At 35.6% G+C, this 16,383-nt stretch overlaps 1 protein-coding gene across 3 annotated transcripts; it reads left to right on the plus strand.

Moving 5' to 3' along the window:
• The first annotated feature begins 1,419 nt into the window (after positions 1 to 1,419).
• Positions 1,420 to 14,565, plus strand: LOC120133801 (eukaryotic translation initiation factor 2D-like). 3 transcript variants are annotated; one of them, XM_039150318.1, is made up of 9 exons: positions 1,420 to 1,632; positions 1,707 to 1,818; positions 2,230 to 2,420; positions 2,494 to 2,588; positions 2,667 to 3,086; positions 3,502 to 3,610; positions 11,371 to 12,016; positions 12,817 to 12,956; positions 14,211 to 14,565. In XM_039150318.1, the coding sequence occupies exons 1-8, from the start codon at positions 1,498 to 1,500 to the stop codon at positions 12,936 to 12,938; spliced, it is 1,830 nt and encodes a 609-aa protein (XP_039006249.1). In that variant the 5' UTR covers positions 1,420 to 1,497; the 3' UTR covers positions 12,939 to 12,956; positions 14,211 to 14,565. The 3 variants fall into 3 exon arrangements, with proteins under 3 accessions (XP_039006249.1, XP_039006251.1, XP_039006250.1); XM_039150320.1 differs by having other exon boundaries at positions 12,817 to 12,952; positions 14,279 to 14,565; XM_039150319.1 differs by having other exon boundaries at positions 12,817 to 12,952; positions 14,288 to 14,565.
• The last annotated feature ends 1,818 nt before the right edge of the window (positions 14,566 to 16,383 follow it).

The raw sequence follows: 16,383 nt of genomic DNA on the forward strand, positions 1-16,383 counted from the left end.
TGAAGGATACTGTACTTGTCAATAACATGTTTTTTTTTTTGTTTTCCTTTTACTTCTGTTGGTTTGCTACTAAAATGAATTTAATTGCTTTAGATTGTAAAGCTAGTTATTAACTTTCTTTACGCAAATATTATATTTTCTAAAATTTAATTATTATACAAGGTTTTGCCAATGAGTATATTATTAATAAATGTAAATTACACGTTTAGTATCTATCGATTAAAAGATAATATTTGGTCATAATCTTTCTCAATTATTGAAAACTTATATGTATTTTGTAGATATAGTTGCTTGAATCAGATACTTGAAAGGAAAATGATACTTTCATTAATCATTGATATCAATCAATACATTTGCTTTAAACATTATTTAATTATATACACCAGTATTTAAAAAGTTTTATGTGTATATCTTATAAATTATTAATTGACAATTAGATTCATGGAAGTTTGAAAGGAGCCCTGTTCAAGTTGGACGCTTTGAGCCAAATTATTCAAGTTTATCACTAAACCGTGATTTCATTATTTATTTATATATAGATCGTACTGCCACATTAACAATACGGTGACCTGAATGTTAATATCAATAAGTTAAATGATTTGTTAATGACATTTAAAATTTAGTGATCCAATTGTAAATTTATTAATAATAAAGTAACCTTGTTGTAATTTACCCAAGAAGTAAACACCCACAGAAACGTAGTATTCTTTTTAAGTAAATTTCCATTTTTATTATTGAAATCTCAAAAGTAACAATTGACTCCACTAAAAAAGGAATTGGTTTTTCTGTACAAATAAATATTAATTTCTTTCATTAACCATAAGCCCCGTTTCTCCTTTACCCGAATTTCCTTCTCCTCCTTGTCCTTCACCCTCTTCCAAATGGTGACAAGAACAATGAGCTTCAATTTGGTGGGTACATTTAGGGGTCTTTCTCTATCATCAAGCCCCAATGGTGTCTAGTCCCCGTTATTGGTCAAGGTTTTGACAACAAGGAAACCCTCTCAAAATCCCTCGTTTTCTTGGAAGCACGAAGGTCAGGGAAACTCCCTCCTAATAATAGAGTAAAATGGAGGGGAGATTCCTCTCTTGTGGATGGAAAAGAAGCAAAAGTTGACCTTGTGGGAAGGTATTACGATGCAGGAGACAATGTCAAGTATAGGTTGCCAATGGCCTTCACAATCACCACCCTGGCATGGTCGGCCCTTGCTTTCAAAGATCAACTTCAATCATCAGGAGAACTGGGAAATGTTCATGAGGCTATTCGTTGTTGTTATAAATTGATAATGTAGATGACCAATCATTACTTTTGAAACATATGTGGGAAAAAGATAAAAGTATTTAAATATAAGTGACCATTGACGTAGTTTACCCTATTCTCCCCCCCCTCTCTCCCTATAAAATCATAAATCCACTCCAGCTTGCCTCGATACTTAAACCTGTTATCGTCTACTTCCAGAAAGATCATAAGATTTATTCATTAATCGACGGTAACAAAATGTTCAAGAAGGCAGTAGAAGCTAAGGCCCAGCAGAGGCTATCGGGAGCCGACAAGAAGAAGCTGAAGCGCACTATCCGAGACCGATTCCCCATGGCTTCCGATACTGACATCGATGCCTTGCTTCCTCCCAAGGTACCCATTTTTTTTTGTTAATCTCCTTCGCATTTCATATCCCTTTTTATTCAACGTCTTTCCTTCTTTAATAGGCTGAGATTACTGTTTCCAAGTTTCAAAATCGAGTCCATGTGTATGGTGTAGAAGGGGGCTACCCGCTATTTTTCGATGTTGATGGCCGCGGCTCTGAAATTTACCCCACTGGTTTGTATCTTTACTCATTCCTCCATCGTTTATTGTGCTTGTTATGGTGGATAACCGAACAAAGAAAGCCTCAAGGAATTGTGTAATTAGATATTAGTTTGTGGAGAACCTTGTTTGTTTGCGTCTACAAATTATACTTTTTAGAGTTTAAAGGAAAATCTTTTTCCATTCTCTAGTATATTTGGATGAAATTTGTTGTTTTCCGTGGCATGGCTAGCATTTATGCTTCTATCAACTTTACTTAAATTAACGTAAAGCCTGGCCAAAATAAAATTAGATGGATAAAAACATAAAGGCCATTGGAATGCTAATGATATTAACCTCAGATAAATTTGTTTGGAAACCTCTAATGGTGAAGCTCTTTCTTTCATTATGTACAATGTTTTCTTATCGTAACTTCCTATGTTGCAGTTTTTGCTCTCTGGAAGCTCCCTGATCTTTTACCTTCTTTTATGCTTAAGGGGGGCGAGGTTTCTCGGTTTGTCATTGGAGGTGCAGATCTGATGTTCCCTGGCATTAGTGTGCCTGCTGAAGGTCTAGATTCATTTTCAGCTGGGGAGCCATGGGCGGTTAAAGTTCCTGGCAATCCAGCGCCTATTGCAGTAAGCATGTTGAAAATTTATCTTCTTCTATCTATTTAGTCAGTGTTGTTAAAATTTTATTTCTTCTATGCAGGTTGGCTCCACCACAATGAGTAGTGATGAAGCATTAAAAGCTGGTTTGCGTGGAAAGGCTTTACGGATAATGCACTATTACCGTGACTTACTTTGGCAAGTATAACTGAAAACTAAATGAGAAGTTCATTAATGAGTGACTTTGTTATTAACATGCCTGTGAGATCTTTGCAGGGAGTCAGTTGAGGGTCATTATGTTCCTAATCCAGGTTTCTTGGAGGATGTTGTAGTGGAGGATCCTTCATTTTTGACATCAAATCAACCTTCTGATTTATCTGAAGTTGCAACTCATGAATCCGATGTGCCAGAAAGTTACATTAACAATGAAAATACTGAGGAATCCATTGACGTAAATGATTCTACTTCTGATACATTTGCTGCTGCCGCAAAAAATGATTCTGAAAAATCTGCAAAAGAAATAACAACTGATGACTTTGATTTGAAGTCGGCTAATGTTGCTGATACAAAATCAGATATTGACCTATCGTCTCTCTCCATTGAGGATGTAGATTCCCATTTGGACAGATGCCTTTTGCAGGCTTTGCATACAACAGTGAAGGATAAAGACCTTCCAATTCCTGGAAGCGCACTATGGTAAAATTATTTAAATTGATAGTAGTGCTCTTATCTTCCTCCTCCTCTTGGCCCTTCCTCTCTTCTCCAGTCACACACTTCTGGGGCACATAAAAGCTTAAGCAAGCATGACCTATATTTATGAATAAACTAAAAAGTATTTGCTTCTTTTTATTTGTTTCTCTAGATATACTCACTACTATTCAATGCTGCATGCTAGAAAAAAAGCAAAAACCATGTGCTGGGTATATCAATTCTCTACACAAGCATGATCAATTTTTCTCATGTTTTAGATGGGATGATACGGATTTTAGATGTCAATGTTATGGCTAGACTTGCTTAGAAGTTCCCCCCCCACTTTTTTTCCTCTCATTATTTAACCAGGAATCACTAGTTTCTTGAATTTCTTACTTTCCGGGTTTTGTGATTGGTGTAGGTCAAACCATGTGTTACCTTGTAGACCTTCAGGAATCACATTAGATATTAAGAAATCATCTCATAAGAAGTTATCGAAGTGGCTACAAGCCAAATCGTCTACAGGACTGGTTTGTTTCCTGCATTTTTTTCTTCTTCTTAAAAGTAGTGATGTGATATTTTATTAATTGGTTGCACTTATGCACATTTTACTTAATAGTTCTTGTTATTGTCCGATCTGGGTTTTACTCAGTTTTTAGGATTAATGCTCATTCTGCTCTTTATTTGAAGGTAAAAAAGCAACCAGAGTCTGTTATTTTAGGGTTGAATGAGCTAGCCTTTATCTTATGATGTTGCAAGTATCATTAGCTTGACACAATTGGAAGCTGACAGAAATGTCCTTTAATTCCTCTGTGAGTTAATTTATGTTGTGTGAAATATGGAAATAAAGTTACAATAGACAACAAAGTTAAGTGACATGCTTACATCCTCTAAGGTGTCTACTAAAATCTAATTAAGCTTCTTCAAGTAGATGCCAAGTTTTAAGCTCTTCTCTTCAAGTGTTGGTTCAATATATGAAGTTTGACAATCGGCATGTAGTTTCTTAAACTGAATAAGAACAAATTTATTGGTGAAAACAAATGCATTTAAAAGTAAGGTAACATCTTTGTTTTTGTTTTTTTCTTTTGTTCTATTATTGCATTTGAAAGTAAGGTTACAGGATTTGAGGTTGTGTGAATTTAGGTACTAAAAAGAGTTATAAAGCTTAGGGCTTTTATTAGATAAGACACTTTCTAAGAATATGGTTCTGAACTTCTGGTTGGTTAGAGAAACAACTTTTTCTAAGAATACTTTGTTCTGCCTTGAATGTTTATTGTCGCCAGAGAAATTAACCACATTGTGCTTTTCCATATAGTCTTGAAAGTTGAATAAGACTTCTGATTTATGCTTCCACTAATGTATGATTTGGACAGATTGAAGCACCTCTAAGGTACGAGACATAAAGGAAGAGAGATATGAGCGCGTTAGGTAGAGAGAGAGTGAGAGAAAAGTCAAAAATTTCCATTGATGCTGATGAGGAATGGACAGTGTTCATTGATAATCTTAACAAAAGTGTTTCCAGAGGGGTGTTAAGGAATTATTTTAGTCCTTATGGTCAGATCTTGAGGATTTTCATCCCTCGTTTTTTAGAAAAACCAAATTATAAATCTTCTACTTTTGCTTTCGTCCAATACACTCGCGAGGAAAGTAGAAACAAGGCAATCCGGTTCGTGAATGGGAGGTGGCTTGATGGAAGAAGAGTCTCAGTAGGGATCGCTAAGTATCAAAAGGTTAAGAGAAGGGAAGCTGTGGAGGGGAAGAGAATGTTGGAGATCAGGTCTGAGATTAAGGATGCACCAGGATCGGGGAGGAGAGCTGTGTCGTTGAGAAGCTTGAGAGATAACAGATCGTATAAGGATGTGGTGAACTCTGATTATGATTTGAGAAGGAAAACAGTATCAGGGGCAAACTTGTCGGGTAACAATCAGAGTGTTCCAATTGTGAGAAACGTTTGGGACATGCATATTCCATCAGATAATTCGGAATGGGTTAAACGTTCACTATCAGGGATAATGAAGTCTTCTTTTGAATAACTCGGTGAAGGACGCTCTGGAGTTAGAAGGCATGGAAGTTCAAGTTGTTAGATGGGGTTATGCATGGAATGCATGCATAATTACTTTCAACTCGGTGGAGGAGGCCTCACAGGTATGGATGAATAAAAAAGAAAAGCTGTTCTTATGCTTTGATTGGTTAGCCCCAGTTTTGAACGAGGATGGAGTTCCGTCAGCACTTTGCCAGATTGAGTTATTTGGATTGCCTTTACTGTGTTGGAATGAGGCATTCTTAAGAAAGCTTACAAGGAAGTGGGGTCAGTTTCTATGTTTTAACAAAGATTCAGAGAGCAGATCGGACCTCTCGACGGCAAAAGTTCTGCTCAGGGTGGAAAGTCCTTATGATATTCCTGATAAAGTGACGATTGGTTCGTATGGTAGATCGTTCAAAGTTACGATCACTCTGGGATCTGTTTTGATTAAACTAGAGGAAGAAGCGGGAAGGAAGAAGATGGAGAAATTTTCAAAAAAAATGAACAGTGGTTATGTCGTGTCTGAGGAGGGATCTGGCAGACATCCTACTCTGGCTGAAGACAGGGATGAGTCTGCAGAGGATGCTAGGCTTAAAGTCATTTCTTGGCTAAATTGTGGACAGAACAGTGGAGTGAATGGAGTCAGTGGGGGACATGTCCAATCGAGTAAGTCAACAGCAGATAATTCTGATCGTGGGCTGTCAGGTTTCTTGGAAAATAAGACAAGTCAGAATGACAATCACTTGGGCTTGGGATTGAGAGATACAATTGATCCGGTAGACTCAGTGCAATATGAGGAAAATGAGGCTGCATTATTTCGAAATAAAAAATGGGTTCCCAATGGGCCAGCATTTAATTTTAAATGGGTTGGGGACAAGTTTGTCTTACAGCCCAATGCCAGTCCTGTAATTCACTTGAGTGCTGCTGATGAGGGGGAGGATAAGGGGGCGAAAGTCGATTTTCAGGGGGGAAAGGAAGTGAACAGGGAGATGTAATAAGAAAGCATAACTACATTGGTTCAAAAAGCCTGGAGGGGGACCACATTATTAGTTTGCAGATTGATAATGATGTAGAGGGGTTTAAATGTACAGTTGATAAATCGAAAGGTGGTAAGCAGATGGAGAAGGTTATGAATGATAATTTATGTAACTCTAATGAGGAAATCTTCTCAAGTTCGAGTACAAAGAATAGAAATAATGAGATTCAAGAGGGAAGTACTTCATGCCACAAGAAAGATGACCAGTTTAAAGCAAAGGAAAGTCATCTAGTTCCTATTAATCAGCAGGATCAGTGTATTCCTCGGTCTAAAAGCCTTACTAATAAGCGAAAGTTGAGAATAGCCCCTCGTCGATCAGGAAGTGTTTGCTCGGATACTGAAGTGTCTATCAGCTTCTATGATAGAGTCTATAGAAAGGTTCTTTGAAGTATGGTCAGGGAGTCAGTGGAGCAAGTCAGGGAGGTATCTCAGTCTTCCCAATCTTCTGTTAAAGCTAGGATTGAAGCTGCTGCTACTAGGGAGGTCTGTGAAATGTTGGGGATCACCTTTAAAGGGGGGTAGCAATTACTAGAGGAGGAGATTTTTAGGATGGAATTGAAGGGGTCTTCTCAATGACCCTGATGGTTTCTTTGGTTTGATGTGGAGTTTATGATTGTTAATTTTATGTCTAAGTTAAAATTAATCACATGGAATATTAGAGGTTGGGAGAAGAGAAAAAATAAGAGCAGTGGCCAGACTCGTTACTAGAGAGAAGCCGTCTATCCTATTCTTACAGGAGTCAAAACTGAATGTCTGTAAAAGCAATTTATGGAGGAGGTTAGGAGGTAATCTATTGAAAGGTCATGTCTTTCTTCCAGCTGAGGGTTCTGCAGGAGGTTTGATCAGTTTGTGGAATGAGAGTGTTTTTGTGGTCAATGTTGAACATAAACATAGCAGATTCATAGCATTATCAGGAAAGTTCAAGCTGTATAATTTTGATTGTGTTTTAATAAATGTATATGGTCCAGCAGTAGAAGCGGATAAAGAGGAATTCTTTAGGGAGCTAATGTGTTTTGTGCAGTGTTTAAACCTGCCACTCTGCATAGGAGGGGATTTTAATGCTTATTTGGATACAGAGGAGAAATGCGGTGTAGCTCAAAACTGGCATTCCATGGATTTGTTTAGATCCTTTATTCAACATTTTAATCTTATGGATTTACCATTAGTTGGAGGAAGATATACTTGGTGCAACAACATAGAGTCTCCTACTTGGGTAAGGCTTGATCGGTTTATTATCAGTGGTTCTTTCCTAAATCAATTTCCTAATATGATCCAAAAAATGTTCTCAAAATCCCTTTCGGATCATAATCCTGTGGTGTTAGTAGAAGAATGCAACAATTGGGGACCAAAACCTTTTCGATTATACAACTATTTGTTAGAGGAAGACTGGTTTGTTGAGTTGATTGAAAATTTATTGTCTACTGTGAAGGCGAATGGTCGAAGGGGTCTATTTTCTCTACTTCGAGGAACAAAGCAGAAGATCAGGGATAGGCCTTTTTCGACTCAAAAGGGGATTTCTGAAAAAATTTCTCAACTAGAAAACTTGATTAATGATTTGGAATTCAAATTGCAAGGAGGGATTTCCATTCAAGAAAGGATTGTTGATTCTGTCCAGGAATGAATTATGGAAGTTGCATAGGAGGGAAGAGAGTATTTGGTTACAAAGATCAAGATTGAAGTGGATCAAGGATGGGGATAGGAATACAAAGTTTTTCCATTTAACAGCATTAAATAGAAATAGAATGAATACAATTTTGGCCCTGAGAGTGGCTGATGAAGAAATTTCTGATCCGGAGAAGTTGAAAAAATTTGCCTTTGAGTATTTTAAGGAGAACCACAGCTCTAAAAATACGCTGGAGGTAGAGGACATTAATCTCAATTTCATGACATTATCAGAGGAGCAGAAAAATGGACTTGAGGTACGGTTTTCAGAACATGACGTTAGGGAAGCAGTGTTTCACTCGGACAGCTCCAAAGCCCCGGGTCCATACGGCTTCACGATGGGTTTCTTTAAAAAATTCTGGCTTGTTTTGAAGGATCATTTAATAAAGTTTGTGGATGACTTTCACAGAGGAATGAGTTGGGAGCATGGGGTCAACCATGCTTTCATTACTTTGATTCCTAAAAAACTCAACCCTGAAGTTATTGAAGATTACAGACCAATTAGTCTTGTTGGAAGTTTGTACAAAATTATCTCTAGAATCTTATCGAGGAGATTGGTTTCTGTTATTAAAGTTTTGATCAGCCCATTGTAGTTCGCCTTTATTCCGGGTAGGCAGCTCATTGATTGCGCTTTTATGGCAAATGAATCTATAGATTACTGGAGGAAAAAAAGGTAGGAAATGAGTTGTTTTTAAAGTAGATTTTCGCAGAGCCTTTGACTCAGTGGAATGGCCAATTATTTTGAGGTTATTGAAGATAATGGGTTTTGGAGACAAATGGATTTCTTGGATGGATTATTGTATTTCTTCTGCTTCAATTTCAGTCCTAATTAATGGTTCCCCTACTCAAGAATTTCAGATGGGCAAAGGGCTGAGACAAGGTTGTAGTCTATCTCCTCTTCTGTTTAATATTGTTGGTGAGCTATTGAACTTAATGTTGAGTAAGGCTGCTACCCTTGGTCTTTTTGAAGGATTCAATATTGGTATTGAAGAGAATCTTTTTAAGTTGACTCATCTGCAGTTTGCAGACGACCTAATCTTATTTTGCAGAGATTCTTCAACTCAAATTCTGAATTTAAAGAGAGTATTGAGGGTATTCAATTTAATTTCAGGGCTTCATCTTAATCTATCCAAGAGTAAATTGTTTGGTGTTAATGTGGCAGAGGACAGATTAAAAGATTTAGCACTGGAAGCAGGTTGTGGAGTGGGATCTTTTCCTATGACTTATCTAGGTCTTCCGATAGGAACAAAGAAAAATTCAGAGTTATTGTGGGAACCAGTTTTACATAAAGTTTTCACCAGATTAGCAGGGTGGAAAGCTGCTTCTTTATCGTTGGCTGAAAGATTGGTGTTGATAAAATCGGTATTGTCCTCCTTACCTATTTTTTACCTCTCTATTTTCAAAATTCCGTTTAAGGTCAATCAGAAAATTAACTCAGTATTGGTAAGATTTCTTTGGGGTGAAGAATCTGACAAGAAGAGGGTTCATTGGGTGAATTGGAGTACGGTTTGTCAACCATTGGAAGGAGGCTTAGGAGTATTGGACTTAAGTATGATTAATAGAGTTTTGCTAGGGAAATGGGTTTGGAAGTATGCAAGTGACAAAGACTCTCAATGGAAAAAATTGATTTGTTGTATTCATAATGTCAGTATGGATTCTCTGTCTATAGGCAAGGTTGTTTCTCTTCAAGATTCATGGGTGTGGAGAGGTATTCGGAGTAACTATGAGAAAAAGGACGAGATTGGGGATTGTTTGAGATCCAATTCAAAGATCCAAGTGGGGAATGGTAGGTCAATTGATTTTTGGAATGATATTTGGGTTAATGGATCTACTCTTAAGATTCAATTTCCTAGAATCTATGCTCTGTCGACTAACAAAAGGGGAAAATTGGTTGAATTTGGTGGATTTGTAGCTAATGGTTGGGTTTGGAACATTCAGCTAAGGAGAAATCTTTGTGATTGGAATTGGATCAGTGGCTTTCCTTAATGCTTTTGATTGACAACATAACACCGAATGAATCAGTGGATGATTTTCTAGGGTGGTCGGGGAAAGGGGATGGTTTGTTCTCGGTAAAATCCTGTAGAATGACTATCTCAAGCAGAACTGGAGGTCATTTTCAATGGAAGAAATGGGTGTGGTCCAGATTAACTCCTCCTCGAGTGGAAACATTTCTATGGCAGTTTACTCATCAGAAATTGGCGGTAAGAGTGGAATTGAAGAAAAGAGGGGTCAATCTAGAAGATGTTTTATGCCCTTTTTGCCACAAATATGAGGAATCAATTCGTCATCTGTTTTTTTCATGCTCAGTTGCAGAGGAGTTGTGGTATAGATTTTTAAGGTTTTGGGGCATCTCTTCGGTCATGCCCCAAGATCCTCCTTCCTTTCTTTGCTCTTGGTCTTATCTAAGGGAGTGTTCTAATATTTGGAAGTTCATTCCAGGGTGTTGTTCTATGGTCTATTTGGAAAGCTAGGAATGCAGTGGTTTTTGAAAACTGGACATTAGATAATTCATCCATATTCTTCATTTCCAGGTTTAGGTTGGCTAAATGGTTTTTAGCGAAATTTCCTCATGTTAATATTCAAGTTGACCTACTAGTAGGGGATCCATCGCTTGTAGACAATTTGCCTATAAAATCCTACAATAAGGAGAAGGTTCTTAACTGGTCTCCGCCTCCTTCGAATTTCTTTAAATTCAATGTTGATGGTGCGGTAAGAGGTGATGGGCTGCAGGGAGGTATTGGAGGAGTCTTGAAAGATTCGGATTGTTCTACTTTATATACCTTTTCTTTTGCGGTGGGACCTGGTCCTCCTATGTTAGCTGAGCTAAAAGCTATTAAACAAGGGATTGATCTATTCATTTCTTCCGAATGGGCTCTGAAGGGAAGACTAATCCTTGAGACAGATTGTAAAACAGCAGTTGACTGGATTTTGATGCCATTTTCTGCCCCTACTTTTTTCAATACTTTAGTTGGGGAAATTGAGGCCTTAGTTTCTGCTAGGGGTATTATTGTTAGATGGATTCTTAGGACATGCAATTGGGAGGCTGATAAGCTAGCTAAAGAGGGTATTGGTTGATGTTTGAGCTTTATGGTTGTTTTGGTTTGTATTTTATTTCGGACAGTTTATTTAGTAAGCTGTAATCTTATGTAAACATGGTTTTAATATAATGAGGTACTCTTTTCCTCCTTCCGCTAGTTGCCTCTTTCACAAGAGCCAACTATGAGGGAGGTTTTTAATGAGACCTCCTATTCCAATAAAAAAAATATATATATATAGTCTTGAAAGTTCTCAAACTCCCATGAGATTATGAAACCAATACTAATGGCATTGGGAACTACAGTCTAGTTTCAAACTAAGTCTCTATTCATATTTAATCCATTTAAAAGTGTTATGGTGGCTGGAAATTGATATAAATAGTGCGTATCCTAGTTTATAGATGGTTAAATCTTGATCAAGCAGTAAAGTCTAAAATCATCCATAGGCTTCTCCCTAGAAAGGGTTGTTTTGTTTTTTTTCTCCTTTTAATTGTTTTATTTTGTATTTCATGATCATTGTTAATGTTTGAACAGATAGCAGTAAAAGAAGACAAGTACAAAAAAGAAGCTATGTTAATTTCTGTTAATCGAGGTCACCCAGAGTACTTACAGTTCAAGCCAGAAAAGCGACCAGTGGAGAAAGTTGGTCAGGCTGGTGATGCTGCCGCTAGTGAAAGCCCTTCACAGAAGGTGCTTGAAGTGGTAGAGGTCTACAAGTCAAGTGTGCACGTTAATCCCATTTTTGCTTCTGTTGAAGCTGACACTGGGAAACTGTACTTAGCTTCTGAAGCTACTGATATTGTCTTCAAGTACATTGAGAAAGAAAATCTGGTGAAGCAAACAAACAAAGCCGTTGTGGTACTAGATGCAACTTTGTGTGATGCATTATTTAAGGGATCCATCAAGAAAGGATCAACATATCCTGCTGAGATCCACAAGAAAGATTTAGGTGCAAAATTTATAAGCCGGATGCCGGCCCACCACATTGTGACAAGAGGAAGTGAATCTGTTGTACGGAAAGGTGCTTTGAAAACAGTTCAGATAGTGACTGAACGAAGGCAAGGCAACAAAAAGGTGACAAAAGTTTCAGGTTTAGAAACTTTCCTTATAGGTGCAGAAGCATTGGCATCAGAGTTGCAGAAGAAGTTTGCTTGCAGTACAACAGTGGCAGAATTGCCAGGTTAGTTTTATGCTTTATTTTTTCTGGTATATGATCATATTGCTTGACCGGTATAGAAATAGTAGAGCTATTCATGAGCTTGGCTACCTGCCCACACTCAAGGGCAATTATATGTAAGGATTATTATTAGGTACACTGCCAGTGAAAAGTAAAAATTTCATAAGCAGGGTTTGAATAGCTGCAAGTGTCCCTCTATATTTATCTTTAGATTCTAAAAGATACTTCAATGGACTCTTTTCATTGTCCTGGCCTTGCTTTTATAATTTTTTACTTTCTACTAGCAGTCTACATATAACTTAATGCATCTCCCAAAATCTTCCGGTAGGGCTTTATTGGGTGATTACCTTTCTGGCATCTCTGCTTGCACCATGTTTCATCAAATTACACATTGTCAACATTTTGCCTTGGCTTCTCTCATGATCAATTATTTCTTTTAAAATATCAAAATCAGCAGTGCGTTTGGTGGTCACGTTTCACATATTATTAACATTCTTTCATACCTATCTTAAACCTATTAATTATGATTTGAACCAAAAAAAAAGAACTCTAACATGAAGTCAATTCAATTTGACCTAAAGAAGTTAACAACCTGAACTTGCCCCAGTCTAAACCAGAAACAATTCTTTACTTGAATCTCAAAATGGCTCGAACATGAGTCAACCTTTGGAAAGTTAAAACCAAAACAATGTTTCTGTTTCTATGTTATCCTCTTTACCTCAATTTACTTGCATTTTAAACAAGCACATGAATGCAAGATACTTCATATTTGCACTATTTATGTACTTGGATTTGTGTTGTAGGTAAGAAAGGGCTCGAGGTTCTTATCCAAGGTGGTGTGATTGATGATGTTGCAAGACATCTGCTTGAACAGTATGGAATTCCGAAGAGATACATTGAAGTTCTTGATAAAACCAGGAAATAAGAAAGTGATAAATGGTTAGTTTCTCTTCTATCAAGTATTATGTCACCCTTAACTTGTTAGGACAAAGTTGTTAAGGTTGGTGCTTGTGTTGTTTATCTATTTTGTCAGTACTGATTGCATGTTTCATTTACTTCCTTTACCAACTACTTATGATGATGATGAGGATGATTACGATAATAATTGGAAGTTGGGGCTTATTTGTTAGCATTAAACACTAATATTTAGAACCGAGTATTCATTATTTATCAACTTTAAATACCGGAGCTTTTGGTTAATATAACTAAAATTTCTCAGTGCAAAATTGCAAATAATAATAAAATGAGGTTTCTCACCACTTTTAGCGACAACGTTGCTCCTCCCATGCTTCTATTGCCACAATATTGTATCATGTAATTAGAGAGTTCTCAAAAAAAAAATCTTAATATCCAATTCATATATATGATTGTAGCAATATGCTCATTTAATACAACGAACATCTCTAATTTGCCACCTCTTGATGCAAGATATATTAGGAATTTTGTGCATCTATATTTTTCTACGGAGATACGTCACTCTGCTAATCTATCAATATTTTTATGTATTCTTCTAAAATAATGTGGTGGCAGAAGGTGATCTGAATGAGTGAAACAATCCCTACCCATCTCAGCCCCCTGCATTTGCCACTTTTTGATGTAAGGCAAGTTTAGGGAAAAAGAAAAGGTGTTGGTATACCCCAGCATGCTTAGACTTTGTGGGAATTTCGGATATAAAGTCGCAAAATAAGAGAGTTGTATTGTAATGTAATATAAACCTTCTTGTTTTGACTAGAAAAGTTGCAGCATAAAAAATGGAAGGAACATGGACGAGCATTGAAGTTAATATTTCATTTAAACCTGTAATGACCTATATATATGCCAGCTTCCAGATTATACCGTAGCCATATGTTCATAGAATTTGGTCTATTCAAAGTCTACTGCACTCGACGGTGGCATTATCATATCATTAATAATGTTTAGAAGGTTTTCCCATTGATGGTGCGTCTACATTGTTCTAAGCACCAGTGCTAAGATATGTTATCACCCATTTAATTAATACTATGGCTTCAGAGTTTAGCAAAATAGATGGAGTTATGCATTGAATGCTTTCGGCTTGTGAGGTCTGTGTATGCTAACATTGATGCCTGTTGTAGTGTCTGACAGAAGGGTGTTAAATGCAAGTTTCTACTTGAAGGTTGTTTTTAAGCACTCTTTGTTGCTTGAATGGAAGTTGATAGTGATATCTTTGCACCTTTAGTATATATCCATATGTCGCATTATTTATTTACGGGGAATGAAAACTCGAATTGATTAGGAAGTTGGTAGTCTTTCCAGGTTGGCGAGTTGATATAACAGATGGTATAGTTAGCAGAGTTTTGGTGTCAAAATCTCTCGGGAGGATCACTGTGGCGCTTGATGCAACTGCAAAGGGGCTTTGATCATATTTTTGTGATGAAATACTTTCAATTTAACATTCTGCTTAGCTTAAGAACAGACAGTCTCTTAGGCCCTGTGTTACTAAAATAAAAATTTCAGTGGCTTGCATCGTTTGCTATTTGTACTCGACTCCGTCTCTTTTTGTTTTACAACATCAACATGAATGAATGTCATTTGAGGTTTGATTATTATTGGACATCTTTTGAAGTAGTCGTTTGTTCTCTGTAATTTGAACAGTTTCTTCTGCACGTGGGTTACGTGTATACAAGTTTTTCAATTATTATATAAAATGTTTAAAAAAAATAAATTGAATAGTTGTGTAATATTAAACTTTATTGTTCATCAATATTAATATCAATTGATAAATAATTCTTTGAATATATAAATATAAAGTATTTGAAGAATAGAAACAAATTCAATTACATACGCTTATTCAAAAACATAATAAAAAAGTAGTTATAAAATATGTTAAATATATTTTTATTTTATTTAATTAATCAACTTTTAGTATATTCAGATTACTCTATTAGGTGGTTCTTTAATTATTTTGGAATTGTAATTTTTGTTACATAATTATAGAAGTGTAATCGTAAATAATTAAAGCTTATCATTCTGAAGTTTTTTTTATGGAATTGTAATAATAATTAAAAATAACATAAAATGAATTAGGATCTATGATGTTCCTGGAATAAATTTAAATTAGTAATTTTAGTTACGTCAATTTCATCGTTATGGTATAAACGTGATAATTAAATGGTGCTTATGATAGTTTACAGTGATGATATGATGATTCACAATATTAACATGATTGTTTATGAGTGCTAACATTCATATGTCATGTATTAGATAACCTGATAAACATATTTTATGTTTGAAGTATGAAATTGTATGTCATATTACGTTCTACATGGGGTTGGTCATACAACAAAAAGTTAATGTAATATACTCGTATATTACTACCTGATTTTTTAGTATGCATGTATATTGTTACTTGATTCTATAATACGAATATCTATTGTTGCCTATTGGAGAAATAAAATAATTATGAGTTTCAAGGAACTCTGTGATAATTAATGAATATATGAGTAGTTAAGGACTTGTTATGCATTTTAATACGCTTCTATAATGCTATATATCTTTTCTAGAAAATTCTTGTTCTAATTAATTTGAAAAATAATATTTTGCATTAGTGACATTATTACTTAATTCATTTTATATTTTTTAAAATAATTAAATTCAACCAAAGAAAATATATGTTCATAATGAGCATAATGTTTTTGTACGTTTAAAGTGCTATGAATTTAGATTAACTATTTGAATAGTCTACGACAAGATATTATTTGTTTAGAACCTTTCTTAATTATTAATAAAACACAATGCACATACATAACTACTTAAATCCAGAACCTTAAAGTAAGATAATAATCCTTTTAATTATTAAGGCCACTTGATGGGTTCTTAGATGAAATATTTTTTAAAATCAACTTTTAAATATTAATGAAAGGTAAATTTTGACTTGCATGTCTGTGTTCTTAATTATTAATTCATTTGTTTGAACATATGTAATTACGATTATTTATATATATTTAAAATTTTGATACCTCAGTGGTTAGTGGTTGAAGATAATGTTATCAGTCAATTTTACACATGATATACTTCTTGTACGCATACAAACCAATAAAAAAATTGAACAAATATAATTAATTGCGCATTATTACGTTTATTATAAAATTAAAACCAAGAACATTCGATTGGCAATAATTCGAATTACAGTAAAAAAAAAGTAGTAACTGGCTTTTTATAATTCTAATAATAAGTAAAATTAAATAGAAATGAGACGTACAGCCAGATATAAGCTGACTTTCGTCACATCACAACGAAATTACAGTATTAACTCCTGCCCTATTCACTCGTATTTCTTTTAAGATCTTCTCCCATTACTTCTCTTCACATTTGTAAAACCGACTCGTTAGTCACGAAAATCATATATGTAA

This window comes from Hibiscus syriacus, unplaced genomic scaffold (genome assembly GCF_006381635.1).
Source record: "Hibiscus syriacus cultivar Baekdansim isolate YM2019G1 unplaced genomic scaffold, ASM638163v2 tig00110596_pilon, whole genome shotgun sequence".
Classification (NCBI taxonomy): Eukaryota; Viridiplantae; Streptophyta; class Magnoliopsida; order Malvales; family Malvaceae; genus Hibiscus; species Hibiscus syriacus.